We start from the raw sequence: 22635 nt of genomic DNA, 5'->3' as shown, positions 1-22635 counted from the left end.
TTTCAGCGTTTAACGATGCAAACGCAAAGCGCCGTTTTGTTTATGCTCCGAGACATATACATCAAAATGACTTGGTGACGTCAATCAACGAAGCTCGCACAGCTAAGCACCTGGCCACTTGCGCAATAGCGCGTCTTGTAAAAGTGGCGGAACAATTGAAGCGCTTTGTTCACACTGTGAGAGTGGCTTCCCCTGTCTGGCAATGTCACAATTCCACAGTTCTTTCTTGATTTGAAGCCTTCGTGACTGCAGGAATCCATACTCTTTGGTTCTTTCGGAAAAAAAGTTACGTAGGTAGAAATAAAATAAAATGAATCACCACGTTTCGATCGCAATGCAAGCGACCGTCATAAGGCGGAACCGATACAGCAGGACAACTGCGTACCAAAAGCATCGATCTGCTTTGGCACAATCCCACGTGACCCGTCATGTTATGGCTGCGTTACACGCATCTGCCTAAGGAGGCATCGGAGACGCTTGGCTTTATTTTCCTTGCCAAAGCCTCGTTACCGCCGAGCAATTTCCCCTGCCGCTGTACGGAGCACAGATTCGCCCGAAGTTCGAATCCAGCCGCTGTCATATCTAGGGTGCAGCAACCAGTTCACACCTCACTGTAGTTGATCGATGTTAGTCGAAAGTGGTCTGCGCTTGATTGATGATCCGGCATTCGCCCATTCACTGCAGCCACTCCCTCGTTTGGCGATAGGTGGCCTCCCTTGAAAGTGTTCTATTGTTTCTAGATTGTGAAGCTTTCGTGACTGCAAGGATTCATACTCCTTGTTTTTTTCGGTAAAGTCACGTAGGTAAAATAAAATAAATGAAAACAACTACATTTAGAAAAAAAACAAAGAGTATGTTCTATTTTGATTTAAATTTTCTTATTCTTGGTTCTTTCGGTAAAGTCACGTTGAAGGGAACAATAAAATAATAAAATATATATGAAACAATAAAATTCTCACGACGTTTCGACTGCAACACAAGCAGTATTTAAATACAAACCGCCACTTCTTTCAAATGTTCTTGCCGTTGGTTTTCACACCTGATGATGACTGCTTGTGTTGCAGTCGAAACGTCGTGAGAATTGTATTGTTTTATATTTTTTATTATTTTATTGTTTCCCTTCTACGTGATTTTACCGAAAGAACCAAGAATATAGTATGTTCTATTGTTTTTAGCACAGGGGGTGCCACGGTGGCTGGATGTTATCTCCCTCGCCCGTTATGCAGGAGGTCGTGAGTTCGATCCCAACGCCGACGAAGCCTGTGTATTTGGAGTTTTCATGTTCTCCCCGTGGTCGAGTGGATTTTACTCCGGGTCCTCGGGTTTTTCCCTCCCCATTTAGACTCAACGTGCGTGAAGAGTATTTGGCTGCTATGAATTTCCACTCGATAAGCCACCTCGATGAGCAATAATTTTGTGGCGAGGTCACTTCTGAAAAAGAGCTGTATAGCTCAGTGAGCCTTACCTGGTAAAAATGTGACGTTTTCAGAGGTTAAGTTTTAGTTTTAATAGTTTATGTCAATGGGAGCTTCACTACGGTTCCTCCGCCCATATTGAAGCCTCTTCGTACCCAACTGACCATTCCGTCTGATCTACCAGGCGTTTTAACCACCACACTGAAGTTCACGGCAACACACCCACCCTCCGACCTTGCCACAGGGCGGCTCAAAACACCTCTCTTGACTTTGGAATTCCCTCCCATCGTCTTTTTTCCAAAGATCGTATATAACGTTGCTCAATTTTAGAAACACCCACCGACTCTCATCTGTTACGCCTTCAATAGTGCTCGCTTGATGCCGACACCTTTTGGCCTGTGCTCAGCAAACCTGATAAAAAAAAAACTGTCAATACCTTAGCAGCTTACGAGGGCTTTAATCTTTGCTCTTCCGAATATATCTTTTTTAAGCAGGAGCAGCACCAGTTTTAAAATACCGGCGATTGGCCACGCATATCTGCCATTTCAAAAATGTGACGGTTGCGAATGTTCAACTGACGTCGTGCACTGCAAGCCAGTTTATTATCGTTGAGAAACGCAGAATGCTTAACAAAAAAAACCCACGAGTTATTATTGTAGCCTGTACATATGAACTTTACCATCAGCTTATCCAATTCGTACATTGTCCGCCAAGCAATCCAAGCCGGGCAGTAATGTCATGGAATAACAAGTGGTTTGGATATCGCGACAGCATTAGTTTTTTTTTGCTTATTCCTCTATTTCAGTTGTGCCATCATTATTCAACCTCTTCCAAGACATCTAACCAGCGGGGCAGAGTAGGCCAAACACCCTATCTAGAGGGGCCCTCAAAAGTTACCTTTATTGGAGGCCCTTCGGCCAATGTATGCAAGAAATTGCAGGGCTGCGCCTTTAACTTGTTTCCGTGATGTCGTCATAAGAAAAATACATTTATATCCGGAACTCTTGTGGTGAGCAGTGCACCACCATGTGTGTCGTTGCATCGCTGCTCGTGAAGTGACTACAATAGGGTCCACTTGATTCTTACCTTTCGTGCGCCCCCACCCAAAGAAATGTGGAAATAATTGTATTTGTCATTTATTGCTCAGAGCCGGAATGCTCCCACATAAAGGGAAACACAATATTTAATACGATGGCTTTTTTGAGATGCAGTCTTTGGTAATTGAGTTCTTACCTTGTTGCACTCAAGGTGCCAGTTTAACCGATCGTATACCGAATGCCTTTTACCGACAATGCTCAATGGTATTGCTGTTTGAAATTTAACAGGGCCCCATCATTTCAATGGAGTGCTCTTGCCAACAATATCTTGTTGATCCAGCAGCATTTGTTTAACAAGCCTGAACCTGCTGATGAGACCCGCAAGGTCAAAGTGAGTCCACGGTTTGCTTCGCTTGAAGAATTGCTGTTTGGCAATATTGGTCTGCAGAGACAAGGGGCTGATAGACTGAAACATTCATATATATAGTGTATTTGGAAACTTAGACGGGAATTCAACTTCATACGCGCTTTTACCCACTTTAATTAAGCAATAATGCGAGGATGCGAGCCCACGATTCTCAGAAGGCGCTGGCTCAGTCCTCTGACCCCTGACGACCTGGCTGTCCTCAACTGGTTGTATCCCAATGTGTAACCACTTACCGATCGTTTGCCTTAAAACGCTAAGCCCCCGCTACTCAGGGCGCTGACAAGGCAATGTTGCCCAGATCGAGCAAATGACAAGCATAGCATGTGCAGGATCACTGCGGCGGGCAGCGAATGTGATATTCGCGGATTACAAAGCACCAGCGCCACTCTGGTGCGCCCGCGCGAGTATTATTTTGAGCGATTCGCCGCGATTCTTTATTATTTGTTCATTTGGATAATATTTGCGCGGGCTGCGAGAAGGGCTTCATTTTAGAGGGGGTTGCCCCACCTCGCTTCGGATTTCGGGACGCAGATTTAATTGAGCGTGATTCAAATCAGCCTTGACCTCACGAGATAATGGACGTCACTCTTCTACAGCTGATATACAACTCGCACTGCCTGGTATGAGAGGAAACTGCATCATCATCATCATCAGCCATGGTCAATCCACTGCTGGATGAAGGCCTGCTGCTAAGCTACTGCCATTATGATTGTGCTGTTTGTTGGTAGTCGCTTTAGGCACTGTGTTCAGCAACTTTGTAGATATATATATATATATTTTAACAAAAACACACATGTTTTACCACGAGGCATTAATTTGTTATAGATGTAAGGTATCACACAATCATTGCCTGTTGATGAAGTGTTTAAATCTGCACTCAACGCCCGCATTTTTATCCGCACTCTTCTCGACTTTTAATTGGTGCTGGATAACTGATGAATATCTTAAAAAATATATTATCTATTTTATTGCGATTTACTTTCGTGCACGAGCGCTTCGATTTGCTTCGTGAAAGAAAAAAAATTTCACGTTGATCGATTGATGAACCGATCGTTAAATTAGAAAGCACACCAGAGCTATTGACCGACTGCAACCAGCACGGTCAAGGCACTGGCAACGTCATCCAAGAGGCCTTTTATGCAACGTCCCATTTATCTCGCGAGGTAATAAATCATGTGTGGACAACATTACCTCAGACACAACAGTTCGCTTCACCGTTACCGCTCACCCGTATCTGACAATAACCACGACCATTTGTCGTGGGTGCTTTCAGCCCCTTACCCCTCCTTGTCTAATCTTCCCGGTGACATTTAAGCGCAACGCTGTGGATGTTTTTCTTTTTAAATGTGGGAATTAGAGAGAGAGAGAGAGAGAAAATAATATATTCTTTGTTCATTCAGGTCTGGGAAAATAAATTGAAAACACGGCGAAAAGAAATGAAAGAATGAAAGAAAAGCACGGCTCGGCTTTTCACCGGCCCACTCTCACCGCAGAAACACTGGTGAAAAGCTCAGCAATCTGTAATTCTCTCCGCTCTCCATGGCGACTGGCTCCAGTGAAAGGGAACTGGCAGCGCCGTGTATATAAAAAAAAAGGGGGGCCTCATCATGAATGGTGCCCTCACATTGAGAGGAAGTAACAAAGCGGTGGGTGCACACACACACACACACAAGCTCTTCTCGCCTTACAGGCGCGCACGCCTATTGGGTACCACCCAGCCACCACCCCCGTTCCGTTCCGCCGGTCCCCGTCACCTCTCCGCTCTTTCTGTTGCTCTGCTGCGTTGGAATGGGGATCATTTCTGGTTTCATTTCAACGTTATCAAAAAAGAAATTATTTGCTCCCAAGGAGTCCCTTTTGTTGCTGCTGCTGCTGCTGCCAGCGCCGCCGCGTCCGCCCGCTTTGTTATCAAACAAAAAGCGAGTTGTGGGAGATGGGCGAGAGCCAGGATTGTGGCGAGAGAACGCATTGCTTGCTCGCCATGGTGCCACGAGAGGCTATCATTGATTTTTGTTTGGTAGCAGTGTCATCATTATTGAACGTGGCTCCCCTTACCCCCACCCCCCCCCCCATTGAAGCTCCTGTAGTGTTAAGACTTTATAAAGACAACACCATATCTCGTTCCTTTGCTGGGTCTTGAACGCTGGCGTTCTGGGTGTATGCAGGGTGATGTAGAAAGCCGTGGGAGGATAGGTGTCTGCGACAGAGGTCACGTTTCTTATTCATTCTGGCGAGACCCCAAGGCGTACAAGTCTGTTATTGCGGCATAATGAACGGTGTGATATTACACGTGCTCGTTCAATGCGGCTGCATATGCATGCTGCGTCAATGCAAGTTGCATTGTACGTTGTGGGAAGCGGTGGTGTAACGGTTAGCATGCCGAGCTGTGAACCCGGTGAACCGAGTTCGAATCCCGTTCACGACCAACCACCAGTGACGATTATCCGAACCGGTCCTGGGCCTCCTTCCCGAGGTCGACTCGGCCTCAAATGAGTTCCTGTTGCAGTGTGTAAACATCGCCGTTAGGGAGACAAAGGCGGCCGGGCGTGCTGTTGGTCACCCACCCCCCTCGTGTGCCGTGCCGGCCTTCATAAGTGCTCGCTCACAGCACTTGCCCCAACACTCTGTTAAAGGCTGTACGGGGTGATCTTTGTCCCTGCACTGTACGTGTGCTTTTGTTGCATTTTTAGACGATGCCACAGTGGTGCTCGGTTATCGCCATCGACTCGTGGCTAGTCGCGCTGCTACCCAGAGGTCGTCGCTTCGATCACCGTGGCGAGGCAGTTGAAGCAACGAGGGCCAGTCTCGCCTCTGTCGATCACTCGGCGTCGTGAACGGGGTGCGCTACAGGGTTCTCGATCGGCACTGTCGCGCGTGTGACCCTCCTGAAGAAGAGCCTTGAGACTCGGTGAGGCTTTCCCCGGGGTAAACACGCCGAGTAATAACAACAACAAACACGCTGGCCAGACATATGTGTGTATACTCTTTGGTTCTTTCGGTAAAGTCACGTAGGTATAAAATAAAATAAAAAAATAAATCACGGCGTTTCGGGCGCAACACAAGCATCCGTCACCTGATGACGGACGCTTGTGTTGCGCCCGAAACGTCGCGATTTATTTTAATTTTATACCTACGTGAGTATGGATTCCTGCAGTCACGAAAGCTTCAAATCGAGATATGTATGTATTCATACGTGTTAAACTGATATGTATGTATATGTATGTTGAACGTCTTTCGCACCGTACGTGGCAAACCATGCCAAATCGGAGGACGTCTTGGAAGGGGAGACCTTGAAGACTTTTATTGTTGTTGTTCCGACGAGTGCCACGTCACGACGCATCGCCATGGACACTTGCGAGCGGTTCCGCAACAACCCTTGGGCTGAACATCAAGAACACCGAGGCCCTTGAGACGCTCGGAGCGGTGCAACCGGAGGTCAACCCCCCCCCCGGCCCCTCTACCCCTGCATTTGACGGCGGTATTCGAACAAAAAGTGTGGGTCGCCCCCCATCACGTAATGGGGGGGGGGGGGGGGGGGTGGAGACTTTTGCTACTTGTGTCGACATTGGGGAGAATGAGAACAAAACGGCGGCTCAAAACCACGGGGGTTTGTTTTTGTTTGCCGGAGCAGCACACCGTACATTACGGAGCAGCGCACCATACATTACAGAGCAGCACAACGTACATTAAAGAGCAGCACACCATACATTACAGAGCAGCACAACGTACATTAAAGAGCAGCACACCATACATTACAGAGCAGCACACCGTACATTACAGAGCAGCACACCGTACATTACAGAGCAGCACACCGTACATTACAGAGCAGCACAACGTACATTAAAGAGCAGCACACCATACATTACAGAGCAGCACAACGTACATTAAAGAGCAGCACACCATACATTACAGAGCAGCACACCGTACATTACAGAGCAGCACACCGTACATTACAGAGCAGCACACCGTACATTACAGAGCAGCACACCGTACATTACAGAGCAGCACACCGTACATTACAGAGCAGCACAACGTACATTACAGAGCAGCACACCGTACATTACAGAGCAGCACACCGTACATTACAGAGCAGCACACCGTACATTACGGAGCAGCACACCGTACATTACAGAGCAGCACACCGTACATTACGGAGCAGCACACCGTACATTACAGAGCAGCACACCGTACATTACAGAGCAGCACACCGTACATTACGGAGCAGCACACCGTACATTACAGAGCAGCACACCGTACATTACGGAGCAGCACACCATACATTACAGAGCAGCACAACGTACATTACAGAGCAGCACACCGTACATTACAGAGCAGCACACCGTACATTACAGAGCAGCACACCATACATTACAGAGCAGCACACCGTACATTACAGAGCAGCACACCGTACATTACAGAGCAGCACACCGTACATTACAGAGCAGCACACCGTACATTACAGAGCAGCACACCGTACATTACAGAGCAGCACACCGTACATTACAGAGCAGCACACCGTACATTACGGAGCAGCACACCATACATTACAGAGCAGCACAACGTACATTACAGAGCAGCACACCGTACATTACGGAGCAGCACACCGTACATTACAGAGCAGCACACCGTACATTACAGAGCAGCACACCGTACATTACGGAGCAGCACACCGTACATTACAGAGCAGCGCACCGTACATTACAGAGCAGCACACCGTACATTACAGAGCAGCACAACGTACATTAGAGCAGCACACCGTACATTACAGAGCAGCACACCGTACATTAGAGCAGCACACCGTACATTACAGAGCAGCACACCGTACATTACAGAGCAGCACACCATACATTACAGAGCAGCACAACGTACATTACAGAGCAGCACACCGTACATTAGAGCAGCACACCGTACATTACAGAGCAGCACACCGTACATTACAGAGCAGCACAACGTACATTACAGAGCAGCACAACGTACATTACAGAGCAGCACACCGTACATTACAGAGCAGCACACCGTACATTACAGAGCAGCACACCGTACATTACAGAGCAGCACACCGTACATTACGGAGCAGCACACCGTACATTACAGAGCAGCGCACCGTACATTACAGAGCAGCACACCGTACATTACAGAGCAGCACAACGTACATTACAGAGCAGCACACCGTACATTACAGAGCAGCACACCGTACATTACGGAGCAGCACACCGTACATTACAGAGCAGCACACCGTACATTACAGAGCAGCACACCGTACATTACGGAGCAGCACACCGTACATTACAGAGCAGCGCACCGTACATTACAGAGCAGCACACCGTACATTACAGAGCAGCACACCGTACATTACAGAGCAGCGCACCGTACATTACAGAGCAGCACAACGTACATTACAGAGCAGCACACCGTACATTACGGAGCAGCACACCGTACATTACAGAGCAGCACACCGTACATTACAGAGCAGCACACCGTACATTACAGAGCAGCACACCGTACATTACAGAGCAGCACAACGTACATTACGGAGCAGCGCACCATACATTACAGAGCAGCACAACGTACATTACAAATGTTGCCAGGTACTGACTTCAGGCTGCTCCGATCTAGGGGAGGCCCAGGACCGATTCAGATAATCCTCACTGGTGCTGGCCGTGAGCAGGAATCGAACTTGGGTGGCTGGGTTCGGAGCGCAGCGTAGCGCTATAACCACCATACTCCCGCTCCCCACTATTTCATCAGCGACACATAGCGGCACACACACAATAGCAACAACCACCATTCACTACTCGTGTTCCCCGATATTATTTATATTATTATTCTGAGGTGGAGAGCTATAAATACACTTATACTGCAAACATAATCTAGGTTGTAAAAGCATATTTATCGATCACCTGGAGTGCGTCGTTTGTTTTTAGTAATCAAGGTGGTCGCCAATAAGTTTCATGTTTAAGTGGCCACTGAGTGACCCTTGACCCTAGTGACCCTTGAAGGCCACGGTCCTGTTTGACTAGAAGCTGCGGAACACGGTTCGAGCACTACTTTGTGTGACCTTCTTGCTACGGGGCTGCTTTTACAGATTTCTCCCCACTCGGATAAAGCGACTCGAATGCCTGATAATTACCGAATGGCATTGTCAAGTTAATGTTCCAAAACTTCAATGCAAAGGTGCGGCCCTGCAATTTCTTGTTTGTGCTACTGCTGGTGGAAGCGCCTGACAGACATTTGGAAAAAGGTGTGAGTGCCAACAATTTATCCCACCACACGTGACCTACCGATACATTGGTGTAACTATTTACACCAATGCCACCGCGGTGGCAGAATGTTAACTCCCTCGCCCGGTATGCAGGAGGTCGTGGGTTCGATCCCAACCCTGACGCCTGCTGCTGTATATTTGGAGTTCGCATGTTCTCTCTCCCTGTGGTGGTGCGGATTTTTTTCCGTGTTCTCCGGTTTTCCCCTCCACATTTAGAATCGGCGCGCGTTCAGAGTATTTGGCTGCTATACATTTCCACGCGATAAGCCACTTCGTTGAGCTATCATGTGTGGCCAGGTCGCTTCTGAAATAGAGCTTCATAGCTCAGTGGGCCTTACACTCACTGGTAAAATAAAAAGTTGAGTGTTTAGTTTAGATCCTTGCCTAGCGGGAAGCAGGGCGAACTGAACCAGTGCACACTCGTACAGGTACACAGGGTGGCCCAAAAGTCAGGACCCATAGGGTTATTTATTTGATCTTTACACTGGCATTTAATAGTTTGAATGTCTTCCTTTTTTCAAAGGTAACATGTTATCTATGACCCATTATTCACATCGATTTTTCTTATTGCCTTTCAGATGACGTTTAAAAATGGAAAGGAAATCGACTCAAGACAAACGAGTTCAATTAAGCTTTAATGTTACGCAATTTCTAAAGAGAATTCATGCGTGCATTGGTGGTGTTTTTTTATGGACGTCAGTTTGAAGAGTTGTTAAAAGAAATGTAACCCGATGTGTCCTAACTTTTGGGCCACCCTGTGTATAATAATTCAGCTTAGGTCCCAATCCCTTGAACCCCTGCACCGAGCCGCATTCACAAGTGCAGTGAATGTCCGCCCCTTGACGGACATGGAGTGTGGGGGGGGGGAGGCGCCCTCATGCAGCAGCAGGTCTGTAAATGATTAGGTCATAAGAATACCTAGCCCGTTATTATCAACTCACAAAAAACAAGTTAGCTTGAACACGTAAATTAACATGTTGTTTCCACATATATATTCCACCCCCCTCGCGGGACCACCTCAATTATTACGGAACACCGATGCCAAATTTTAAATCACCTTTTAAACGACCAAATGCATTTTTATTGACGTTTTGTCCTTGGGCGGGCCCAGTCGTACACGCTGGTGGAAAGAAAATAAAGAAACAGACCACGATTGCCAATGCGGCCATTTTAAGCTTAACGGAGAAAATAAATTAACGAACCGCACCTCTGCTGTCTGACATCGACAGGGGAAGGTCTTTCTCCATGGTGCATGGCCAGGTCTGTGCCTCGTGTGGACAAGCCTCACGTGAGACACGAAGACTACTCTCAGTACCACCTGGAGTGGCAAATGGCCACCGAGACTCGGTATATTGGGGTTTGCTTTGGGCGGCACTGTGGCGAGATGTTAACTACCTCGCCTGGTATACAGGATGTTAACTACCTCACCTGGTATACAGGATGTTAACTACCTCGCCTGGTGTACAGGAGGTTAACTACCTCGCCTGGTGTACAGGAGGTTAACTACCTCGCCTGGTATACAGGATGTTAACTACCTCGCCTGGTGTACAGGAGGTTAACTACCTCGCCTGGTGTACAGGAGGTTAACTACCTCGCCTGGTATACAGGATGTTAACTACCTCGCCTGGTATACAGGAGGTTAACTACCTCGCCTGGTATTCAGGAGGTTAACTACCTCGCCTGGTATACAGGATCTTAACTACCTCGCCTGGTGTACAGGATGTTAATTACCTCGCCTGGTGTACAGGAGGTTAACTACCTCGCCTGGTGTACAGGAGGTTAACTACCTCGCCTGGTGTACAGGAGGTTAACTACCTCGCCTGGTATACAGGATGTTAACTACCTCGCCTGGTATTCAGGAGGTTAACTACCTCGCCTGGTATACAGGAGGTTAACTACCTCGCCTGGTATACAGGATGTTAATTACCTCGCCTGGTATACAGGATGTTAACTACCTCGCCTGGTGTACAGGAGGTTAACTACCTAGCCTGGTATACAGGATGTTAACTACCTCGCCTGGTGTACAGGATGTTAACTACCTCGCCTGGTATACAGGATGTTAAGTACCTCGCCTGGTATACAGGAGGTTAACTACCTCGCCTGGTGCACAGGATGTTAACTACCTCGCCTGGTATATAGGATGTTAACTACCTCGCCTGGTATACAGGAGGTTAACTACCTCACCTGGTATACAGGATGTTAACTACCTCGCCTGGTATACAGGATGTTAACTACCTCGCCTGGTATACAGGATGTTAACTACCTCGCCTGGTATACAGGATGTTAACTACCTCGCCTGGTGTACAGGAGGTTAAATACCTCGCCTGGTGTACAGGAGGTTAACTACCTCGCCTGGTGTACAGGATGTTAACTACCTCGCCTGGTGTACAGGATGTTAACTACCTCGCCTGGTGTACAGGATGTTAACTACCTCGCCTGGTATACAGGATGTTAACTACCTCGCCTGGTATACAGGAGGTTAACTACCTCGCCTGGTGCACAGGATGTTAACTACCTCGCCTGGTATACAGGAGGTTAACTACCTCGCCTGGTATACAGGATGTTAATTACCTCGCCTGGTATACAGGATGTTAACTACCTCGCCTGGTGTACAGGAGGTTAACTACCTCGCCTGGTATACAGGATGTTAACTACCTCGCCTGGTGCACAGGATGTTAACTACCTCGCCTGGTATACAGGATGTTAACTACCTCGCCTGGTGTACAGGATGTTAACTACCTCGCCTGGTATACAGGATGTTAACTACCTCGCCTGGTATACAGGATGTTAACTACCTCGCCTGGTATACAGGATGTTAACTACCTCGCCTGGTGTACAGGAGGTTAACTACCTCGCCTGGTGTACAGGAGGTTAACTACCTCGCCTGGTGTACAGGAGGTTAACTACCTCGCCTGGTATACAGGAGGTCGTGGATTCCATCCCGACTCTGACGCCTGCATCATTCGAGTTTGCATGTTCTCCCCGCATTTAAATCAACATGCGTTTGGAGTGCTTGGCTGCTATGAATTTCCACGCGATAAGCTACTTCATTGAACTATCATTTGTGGCCAGGTCTTTTCTGAAGAAGAGCTATATGGCTCAGTGGGCCTTACCTGATAAAATAACAAAAACATTGTTGAGTTTAAACTCCCGTGGTCACTGTTGGTGAACTTAACCCACTGATTACTCCACCAAACGTTGAAGGCTCTTGTCTATCAACATCACGCCCACCCACCACCTTTGTCTCCCTTGTGGCCTGGATAATTGTCACTGGTGTTGACCGCGAACGGGAATCAAACTCGGTCACCGGGTTCGTAACGCAGTGTGCAATTTAGTGCACTACCGTTCCCCACACACACACTCACTCACCCGCTCCGGGAAATACTCGGAGAAAAATCCCCGCGATCACAGGTAGAGAGAACATGCACACTCCAAACATACAGGGGTCAAAGGTCGAGATTGAACTCACAATCTCCTGTATACCTTGCGAGGTAGTTAACATCTCGCCACCGCGGCGCCCCTGGCAAGCCAGGAGATAGAACCTTGATGCCCACGGGTAGGGAGGGAGCCTCACGAATGTGTGATCCACCGACCTTTGCTGCCTGCAGAGTGCAGGATCACAGGCCACGTGCAGCAGAGCAATCAGCGCCACGCTAAAAGTATTACATTGCCACGTGACTTGCTACTTAATGCAATGGTAAGTACATTTTTATCTGTGTTGGCGAGATTAATGCTGACGAGTACATGCACCCACAATATTGAAAATACCAATTAAGAATGCGTTTTTATTTGTATTGTAGAGGCCAAATAATATGCTTCTGCAGGCCGTCTGGAATTCTCTTCCTTCCGATATCAGAAACACACTGGAGCCATGCACTATTAAATCTAGATTGAAAACTGATTTCTTTAGAACTGCTATTTGTGTTCAGTTTGTGGCCCTTGCCCACACCTCCGATTAGCACGCTTGGATACTACTTGCTGCTGTCTATATATATTAGGTCCGGCCTACGATTGACTTCGTTGTAATAATGAGCTGTGTGAACAAGGCGCGGGAGCTGTGGTGTTTTTGCGGTCATTATCAACACAGTCCCCAGCATCACACGTGAAGGTGGTATCGGTTCTTTTGAATATTAATGGGAAATATCCAACTTGATGGCAAAACTAAAAAAGAAAAAAAACAATTTAATTAACTTCAATACAACTTGCCACGAAATATTATCTCGTGTCTTAAGCGTTGATTGCAGGAGAGCAGGTGGCATTGTTGCAAGTGTCATATCTCTAGGCTTGGAGGTCAGTTCATGATTTATTCTTTGGGTCTTTCGGTAAAGCCACGTAGATAGAAGAAAAACAATGATAAAAGAGAAGAAAATATCACGACGTTTAGATCGCAACACAACAAAATAATTTGAATTTTTTTTATATATATATAAAAAATTTCCTGCCTCAGTAGCTCTTCCGCTATTTTTTTTTACCTGATGACGATTGCTTGCGTTGCGATCGAAACGTCGTGATATTTTACCATTTTTTGTTATTATTTTTCTTCTTCTATCTACGTGACTTTACCGAAAGACTCAAAGAATATGAATTCCTGCAGTCACGAAAGCTTTAAGTCAAGATTTAGTTCACGATTTCTTCTCTCAAACTTTTTCCGTGCACTACCTGCGGGACATTTCCAACTCGGCTCCTGAATATCCCTGCAGTAGCGCGTGGCTAAGCTTCACAGAAAATCGGCTTAACACGCAGCCCAAACCGGGAAAACCACACTTGATTACAAGTGGCCTGGAAAGCTTACGCGTTAACGCGCTCCACTATCCATCCAGCAAACATGCTTTGAGCAGTTTCCTTTTGTCCCTTCTTATGCACCGGGTCACTTGAGAAACCCTTTCCAAATCAAATCTACGGAATTCCTCACCTGTTTTTTTTTTGGTAATAAATGTTTAAACATTTGTAGAGGCTAAATCAACACGAGTATTTACACCGGGCCCCGAAGCCATCAGGTACTTAATAAGTAACCAGTATTACAACCCGAACCTAATGACTTTACACGCAATTCGCCAACTCCTGGCTCACAGCTCTTAATTTTAACAGCACCCTTGAAAACAGGAAACGTGCAATTGTTCAGGGACACGGAGTGCGACTCAGCCATCCCAATTAAATTGTGTAGGGGCAAACACGGAATCGCTTCATGTATTTAGTCACGCGCAGACATTATGGGTGGCTCGAGTGACAGAGCGAGCGGCTCACCATTGGACGGCTGCGAGTTAAAATTAATGGTTTGGGGTCGACTCAGCCCATCACCCTTCCAGGGATTGTTAAAATAGGAACCACTTTGCGAAGGTAGGCTAAAGCGGTTGTCCTATGGGGAAGCCTGCCTTCGGCAAAGGAGTCGGGAATTTTCACCACTGGCTCACGGCTGTAAAAATGAGACGGACACCATCTCCTACGGATCAACTCGCCCCTACCATAGAAGCCTGCCTTCGGCAAAGGAGTCGGGAATTTTCACCACTGGCTCACGGCTGTAAAAATGAGACGGACACCATCTTCTACGGATCAACTCGCCCCTACCATAGAACCGTGGAAATGTCACCACTGGCTCAGCAGGCGATAAACACAGCCTCATTGCTCATTTTAGCAAGGGGTCACTTTGACCTTTGTGGTGGCGAGATGGTTAGCACCCTCACTTATACACCCATCCACAGCGAAGAGCAGTGCTACGTGGTATTGAACCGGTCCCAGGCCAAAGGAATGGAGAGTACAGGGTAAACCACGATGTAGTGTGACCCCCAATTAATTGACCCCGAACATTTTTTTTTGCCTTTGAATGTTCATTTCTGTTTTAAAATAAACGTTCCTTAAAAAGATTACGTACGGTGCGAAATAAGTTCAACAACATACACATATCTGGACCACCCTGTCCGGTATGGTCAGACAACACTCATGGCTGATCCAAGGCTGCATGGCCAGGGCTAGAGATTGTTACTAATACTGTGAAGGGTGACTACCTCGTCAGGAGTTGAACGCTTTTCAAGCTCGCTACTGTTCCTTCCAACCGGACGTATACACTTTTATTTTTCAAGATCTGGGTAAAATAAAAAAAACTATGCAAAAATAACTACTGAAATGCGTGATCATCATAGCAAAATAATGTACAAATCTTATTAAATGTAAACTAATTATAAAGGCAGAAATATGTTTTTAAGTGTAAATATTTAACGAATGAATGTGAACAGGATACAAACTACGGGAGGTGCAAGGCAATAACACGGAGCATTTAATTCAAAATAGATGATAAATTCTTATTAAGTGCATTCAACACAAATACTATAAAACCATTGAAAAATTGCACCGGGACTTGGATATATTCATTTACATTGACGACGACGATGATGATGAGAACGATGATGATGATGATGATGAAGATGATGAGAACGATGATGAAGATGATGAGAACGATGATGATGAAGATGATGAGAGCGATGATGATGAAGATGATGAGAACGATGATGATGATGAGAACGATAATGAGAACGATGAAGATGATGATGATGAGAACGATAATGAGAATGATGAAGATGATGAGAACGATGATGATGAGAACGATGATGAGAATTCAGATTAAATTCATGATAATAAATCAGATCTCGAAAATAACTTGATACTTCTCATGCGCAGACGTGTTTTTTTTGTCACGAGGTAAACAAATCTGAAATTAAATAAACAAACACTCACAATTTGACGTAAAACTGGTTTCCTGCTCATCAATGGGAGGCGGTGCTCGTATCTACAAATACACTCCTGAGGAAGTGCTGGAAATTCAACATTCCTACGGTGGACACCAATCAATCTATTACTATTTAAACACATTTTTTCTTTATTTTACCAGGTAAGGCCCACTGAGCTGTACAGCTCTTTTTCACACGCGACCTGGCCACACATGATAGCCCAACATGATAGCCCAACGAAGTGCCTTATCACGTGGACATGTACAACAGCCAAACACTCTAAACGCGTGTCGATTGTAAATGTGGAGGGTAAAACCGGAGGGCCCAGAGAAAAATCCACGCGACCACGGGGAGAGAGAGACACACACAAACTCCAAATATACAGCAGCAGGCGTCAGGAGGTCGGGATCGAACCCACGACCTCCCGTATACCAGGTGAGGGAGTTAACATTCTGCCACCGCGGTGCCCCGTATAAATAGCTACACCAATGAATCGGTAGGTCACGTGTGGTGGGATAAATTGTGGGTACTCACACCTTTTTCCAAATGTCTGTCAGGCGCTTCCACCAGCAGTAGCACAAACAAGAAATTGCAGGGCCGCACCTTTGCATGGAAGTTTTGGAACATTAACTCGACAATGCCATTCGGTAATTATCAGACATTCGAGTCGCTTTATCCGAGTGGGGAGAAATCTGTAAACGTATCCCCGTAGCAAGAAGGTCACACAAAGTAGTGCTCGAACCGTGTTCCGTAGCTTCTAGTCAAACAGGACCCTCTAAAATACGTTTTGAGGCCGATTAAGGTTTTAGATGCTAAAACAATTACACAGTGTTTAATGAGTAATCGTATGAACGCTTTGTGTTCATTGTGGATTTCGCAGTGATTAAAGTTTTAAAATGTAAATCACAGTCGTGGGTTGACTCGGCCTACAATAATGCCTTGGGTGTTGATCAAACAAGCGAATTAACACTTGGTGGGAGGTCGCCAGTCGTTGTCTTACAAGGTGCCACGGTGGCTAGGAGATGTTAACTCCCTCGCCTGGTACGCAGGAGGGTCGTGGGTTCGATCCCGACCCTGACGCCTGCTGCTGTATATTTGGAGTTTTGTGTCTCTCTATCCCCGTGGTCGCGTGGATTTTTCTCCAGGTCCTCCCATTTCCCCCTCCACATTTAAAATCAACGTCACATTTAAAATCAACGTCACGTTGATTTTAAATGTGTATTTGGCCGCAATACATTTCCACGCGATAGGCAACTTCATTCAACTATCATTTGTTGCGGCTAGGTCGCTTCTGCACAAAATAGCTATATAGCACATGTAGTTGGTCTCCTTACCTGGCAAGGAGGCCAACCACAAAATAGCTATATAGCACATGTAGTTGGTCTCCTTACCTGGCAAGGAGGCCAACTGTAAGCGGCCACCTCTGGGATTGTAAGTGCAATGTGCCAACCATTACACCACACGGCAGACTCACCCCTGGAAAGTAAATACATGGGTGGATGGTGTAGATTGATCACGATAGAGCGCAATTGGACGATTGTATTTAGGAATGCGGCTCTACTTGGAAGAAATAGAGTCGCGTGGTTCTCTCCGGTCCAATGCTCACAAGTAGCCGGCCTCGAGTGCAAGCAGGCCGCCCCGATGGATCGGCGAACAGTGGTTGGTCATAGTTTATATTAATGGATAACACAGCTGTTAATTAATTGGCTGCTCGATGGCAGTTAGTAGGGGAGCTGTGCAGTGCAAGGGCTGATGGGAAATCTGTATTTTCATTAACAGATAAAAGGGGTCTTTGTTCGCTGGGAGTTAGCCATTCTCACATCTCTCATTAAAAAAGATCAACACATACACCACGAGAGTGCACAACAAAGACGAAGGCCCCCACCCCCGTACACAGCTTTAACATACTAAAGAAGGTCGGCATGGCACACGAGGGGGTGGGTGGGCTGCCTTTATCTCGCCAAACCAATGCTGCCGCTTACACATCGCACCGGGCACTCATTTAAGGCCGAGTCAACCTCGGGGAGGCACAGGACCGGTTCAGATATTCGTCACCAATATTGGCCGTGAGCGGGAATCGAACTCGGGTCACCGGCTTCGTAGCGCAGTGCGCCAACCGCTGCACCGCCACTCCCCATGCGTGCGAGTGGACACACACACACCTCAGTTAACCCTGGACGCTAAGCAAACGCCTCCCCGTACCTCTACTTAACCTAAATAAGCTCATTAAACAAGTGTGTTAGCGAGTACCTATTAAGGCCGGCGTGATTTATACTCTGGTTGGGGGAGTCTAAGGGGAGCAGCACCATGCCCAGCCATCTCAGCTTCCTCCCTCCGCCAAGGATTAATTTCAGGCCGAGTCGACCTAGGGGAGGCCCAATCATGGTTCATACACCACTCGTCAGTACTGTAGTGTCCCTACCGCGTAGGTCTTCGCGGTTGCACCGTACGGCACTCCGACGTGTATGTCTTCTGTCTTCGGAAGCTCCCAGGACGTGGAGCGAAACGTCGGGGCATCTTACAGACCAACACGAGAGCTGCTCGTGGTCAAGGTTAAAACCCAGGCCGCCAAAGCCAGTGGCGTGTTTGGGCATGTTAACAGACATACATAGACACAGATAAAGATAACATACATACCAGTGCGCACACCTCTGATGTGTGCGAATACCACCGATGCGCGTGCGAGGGGACACGGACGGAAGCACACAAATGTGCAGGTGCTGCGAAAGCTCGACAGTTTTGCGTCATTGCCCATGTGATCGTTGTGGTCGTTGTGGTCCTACCTGCAGGGCATAGGGACACATCTGAGCTGTGGGGGCCGGTCGGTTCCGGTGAAAACTGGACATCAAGGGAGTGCCTCCCTCCCCGCTGCTGCGGATGGCGTTGGCTGTGAAGGAGTGTATCTGGCCCCTTGCAGTTGCTGGGGCCCACTGATGAGGTGGGACCTCGTGCAAAGAAAGTTGATAATTAAAGTCACAGCATGAGGTGCTTTATGTTGAGAGTTCTGGCAGGTGTGCTGCATTCATCCCCATAACAACGAATTCCGAGTGGTCTAAAGGTTAGTCAGTCCGTCTATTTCGGGTAAGGCCCACGGGGAGCTAAGAAGCCCACTTTTTTTTCAAAGTGGCAAACCGGCCTACAAATATTTTGTCAAAAATCACACGTTACTTTAACGTAGAATATTTTTTAGCAACAGACACAGAGCCCCCCCCCCCCCCAAAAAAAAAACCGCCAAGCGACCAGCAACAAACAGATCTATTAAAGTCGCGTTAATATGCATAAACGTATGTTAATGCGCCATCTAACAGTAGATAATTCAAATGATGGGTGGAAGCGCTGATGCAGTGGATAACGCACCGGGCGGACACCTGGGTTTGATTCCTGGCCACGGCTGGCATCAGTGGTGAGTGGCACCTGAATTGGTCCCAGCCACCCAAGGTTGCTCGCTATTATCTGCACACGAGTTCCCTCGCGCAGATATTGTAATCTCTTGACGAAGTGCCGATTGCAAAGTTAATATAATTTGGAAGGAAAAAAAACAAACTCAAGCAGCCACTTACCTAGCAGTAGAATCCTATACTTAACCAGGAGATGAGATATAAACCCTTTGAGACACATGCGACCACCAGGCTTAAATTAAGTTAAATTGAATTCACTTAACATTTTTCTTTACGTAACAAATCTAGAAAAAGTAACAATTAAAAAAAGATGCAGTGTGTACCAGCATTTGTGAAACGCTACCAACCACAATCCATTTACCAGTTCATATAATAAACTGTCTTTCGTTCTGTGCCACAGTACAGAGAGCATATTCGGCATCCTTTGTGGAGCAAAAATAACTTATCGACCAGTGACAAAACTGGACCTCAACTTGGACCTCTATAACTTAGTTCAGAATGTATAGCCCTATGTCATTCCACCGCTAATCAGAATCAGAATATGTATTTATACTGGAGGAATCCAGTGAGCTATAAAGCTCTTTTCCCACAGGTTGAAAGGAAGGCTACCCCACGTCGCCATGTTTGTTCATGGAATTTGTATTACCACAGTTTTCCTTAATGGTCAGTTCTGGTCAGTGCTGGTAGGTTGTTTGGACGTAAGACGATAAAGGTGCTGCCCTGCATGATTGCTTGCTCACGCCACTGCTGGTGACAAAAGGGGGCTTCGGAGAAATCGGTGTTCTTCGCTAATTTTCTGAGCAGAGCCACTTTCGCCGATAAGACACGATCAGTGCGAGGGTGGTTGTCACGTGTTGTGTATTGTCGGGAGCCCGCACTGAAGGCCATCTGGGGCCCGCCAGTGGCCCGTGGGCCTTGCAATGAAGAACGCCGCTCTAGAGGGTAGTTGACCTCTTCCACGCCGGTCAGGCATATTAGAACAGGGTAGGGATACCCACACTTTACGCCACCACACGTGACCTGCGGAACCACTAACATCGGGTAAGATTTAAGTAAGTTGCACCGTCGTTTAAATTGCCGCGACAGGAGGCGGATTCGAACCGGCGACTTCTGGATCGCAAGCCCCGGGCGCTCACGTCACGCCACTGTGGCAGCGTGCCTGGAGAGTTTGAGGACGGATGTTAATCTCTGATTTGATGCATCCTTACACTCGTAATTCTAAAGCAGTGAAGTAAAAAAAAAAGTATACATTTTTGGCACTTATCGGCAAAAAGATGAAGATTTTTTTTTTTTTTTTACGTAAAAGGTGACTTCAAGTAGCATCTGGAAGTGATCATTTTGAAAGAGCCATGGAGGTCTCCAGTACAATTTTATTCAGTAATAAAAGTGATTACTAAAATGATTCAAAATAAATAATACTTAAAACCATAAATGTTTAACTTGTTATATATATCCCACAGCTCATCATAATGATATTGAACAGCCAGTTAAATACGTTATAATAAAGGCAAACACGGTAGCCAATATATTAAAGTCACTTCTTGCGAAATTAGGATATTATAACCTGTCAAGTGATGCAGAAGTAAGGAAAAAGTTGCACACAGCAGAAGGCCTGGATGATGCAGGCAGCGATGAGAAGGACACTGGCACTAGTTGGAGACACGTGTAGGATGGACAAGAACAGGAAAATTTAAAGTGTGTTGTTCTGAAAAATGGAAGGAACCGAAAAGAGAGGAAGCATGGCCTGACAACGAAATAAGAAATTATATATTTTATTATTTTATTGTTTCCCTTCAACGTGACTTTACCGAAAGAACCAAGAATAAGTAGCACTACTTTAGAATATTGGCACAAGACAGAGGAAAGTGGAAACAAATGTGAAGTGGACACCTACGGGCTCTCTACCCATGGAGTATGATGATGATAATGATGAACCAGTAAATAATTGAAAAAAATGCGTTTGACATAAAAAATTGCCAACGATATGTTTCCTGCACAGTTACATTGGGTTGCATTTCCAAAACCTAGTGTTACTATTCAGGTTGAAGGTGTATTGGGGTCTGGCACATGCCAGATCAAACCTGTACGATCCAGCCCCCCAAGTGAGTGACTCGGGTTACTATCTGAGCCTTTAAATCGGGGTTGTTTTCATTCTCACGCTCTGTAAAGGTGCGCTCAGAGGTGGTTCTTGAGAAGTATAAATAACAAAAGAGCCTTAGCCATGCTCCGCTTACGGGTTTTGCCCCACCCCCCATTCCCCCTCCACCCACATTTTTTTTTTTAAACACAGAAATTGAAAGTGGCGTTACCAAGTTGGGTAGAATGTGAAATCTGCCCAACGTCACGTGTGCTGTGCCCAATATCGATTTTGTCAATGTTATAATCGACGTGCAGACACAATTGTTGGGTGAAGTAAGCAGAAAATGCCAATTGGCTTTGCTCTCCAACACACCCGGTGTGCTGTACTAGTAACGAATTGGCATGCTCGGTTTACGTGACAAACCTTACGAATTGGCTGTGTCGGGTTTGGCGGGTTTAACGACACATTTATATATTTACGAAATATAACCCCAAAAAAAACATCTATTATGGATGATATTGGTCGCGAAAAGCCTACGTGGAATGATTACGTTTTCAAAGCATCTGTGACAAATCACTGTTGGGCAAATAAACCCCGAACTGGAGATAATACCGTCATTCATTCAATGAGGCATTGCGGTAAATGAATAATGTATGCGTTGAGTATGTTAAGTATACCATGTATCGAGGCAAGATCCTATGAGAAAAATACAAATTGATCAACGTGTGGCAAGTTAAGGGAGGTTGTGTGTCCCAGGAACAAGAATGCAACCGTTTTTAAATTTCAAAAACACAACGTAGTCACAATGACACATGAGTTCGAATCGTTGGCAAGCCGGACGTTATATAGAGACATGGGTTAAGGCAGTGGCTGCAGAGATTTGTGTTGATATGTCTGCTCTCCACACGTGTTATTGTTCCACAAGCAATCCTTGAATTATGCAAGAATGTCTACCTTTGCGAACAGCACCGAATTGTTTTAGTTCCAAAAAGGTCCTCCCTGACAGCACACGCAAACCACTTCAGCCACTCGCATCGTTTCTCATCAGATGCCAATCGACATACGCATCGCACGTCCTATACTCGCACGGTATTCTCGTACATTCTGTAATTTGTTACGCGGAACGTACAGAAAATCTCGGGGTGCTGCATGGGCGCACTGCACTGCGAAGCCGGCAAAACTATGCAGCCGGGTTCAATTCCCTGCCATGGTTACAGCTTCAGAAGCAACTGAACTGGTTCTGGGCACTCGCTTCGTCAATCTGCAACGACCAGGGTGGTGAAGTGTGTACATG

The 22635-nt window shown here is 46.5% G+C and overlaps 1 protein-coding gene and 1 long non-coding RNA gene across 4 annotated transcripts in view; both read right to left on the bottom strand.

Annotated features, from left to right (window-relative positions):
* KCNJ10 (potassium inwardly rectifying channel subfamily J member 10) overlaps positions 1 to 22635 on the bottom strand; it is a 44733-nt gene that overhangs the window by 20023 nt on the left and 2075 nt on the right. The window contains exon 1 of one of the 3 annotated variants that reach the window (XM_032964446.2): positions 18647 to 21511. The exons of 1 other annotated variant lie outside the window; for it this stretch is intronic. In XM_032964446.2, coding sequence (XP_032820337.1) covers positions 18647 to 18657 — 11 coding nt within the window. In that variant the 5' untranslated portion in view covers positions 18658 to 21511. Of the gene's footprint in view, positions 1 to 12624; positions 12756 to 18646; positions 21512 to 22635 lie in introns of those variants that run through there. One more of the 3 variants, XM_076071237.1, reaches the window with a different exon arrangement.
* Positions 8300 to 12612, bottom strand: LOC142929622 (uncharacterized). Its single transcript, XR_012945813.1, has 3 exons — positions 11237 to 12612; positions 11153 to 11180; positions 8300 to 10984 (listed from the first exon to the last, which is right to left on the bottom strand). It is a non-coding gene; the product is annotated as an uncharacterized LOC142929622 (long non-coding RNA).

The sequence above is a fragment of the Petromyzon marinus genome, chromosome 32, assembly GCF_048934315.1.
Source record: "Petromyzon marinus isolate PM22_M1 ecotype Great Lakes invasive population chromosome 32, UKy_Petmar_22M1.pri1.0, whole genome shotgun sequence".
Classification (NCBI taxonomy): domain Eukaryota; kingdom Metazoa; phylum Chordata; class Hyperoartia; order Petromyzontiformes; family Petromyzontidae; genus Petromyzon; species Petromyzon marinus.
The sequence above is the reverse complement of the archived record's forward strand: the minus strand, read 5'-3'. Positions and strand labels throughout refer to the sequence as shown.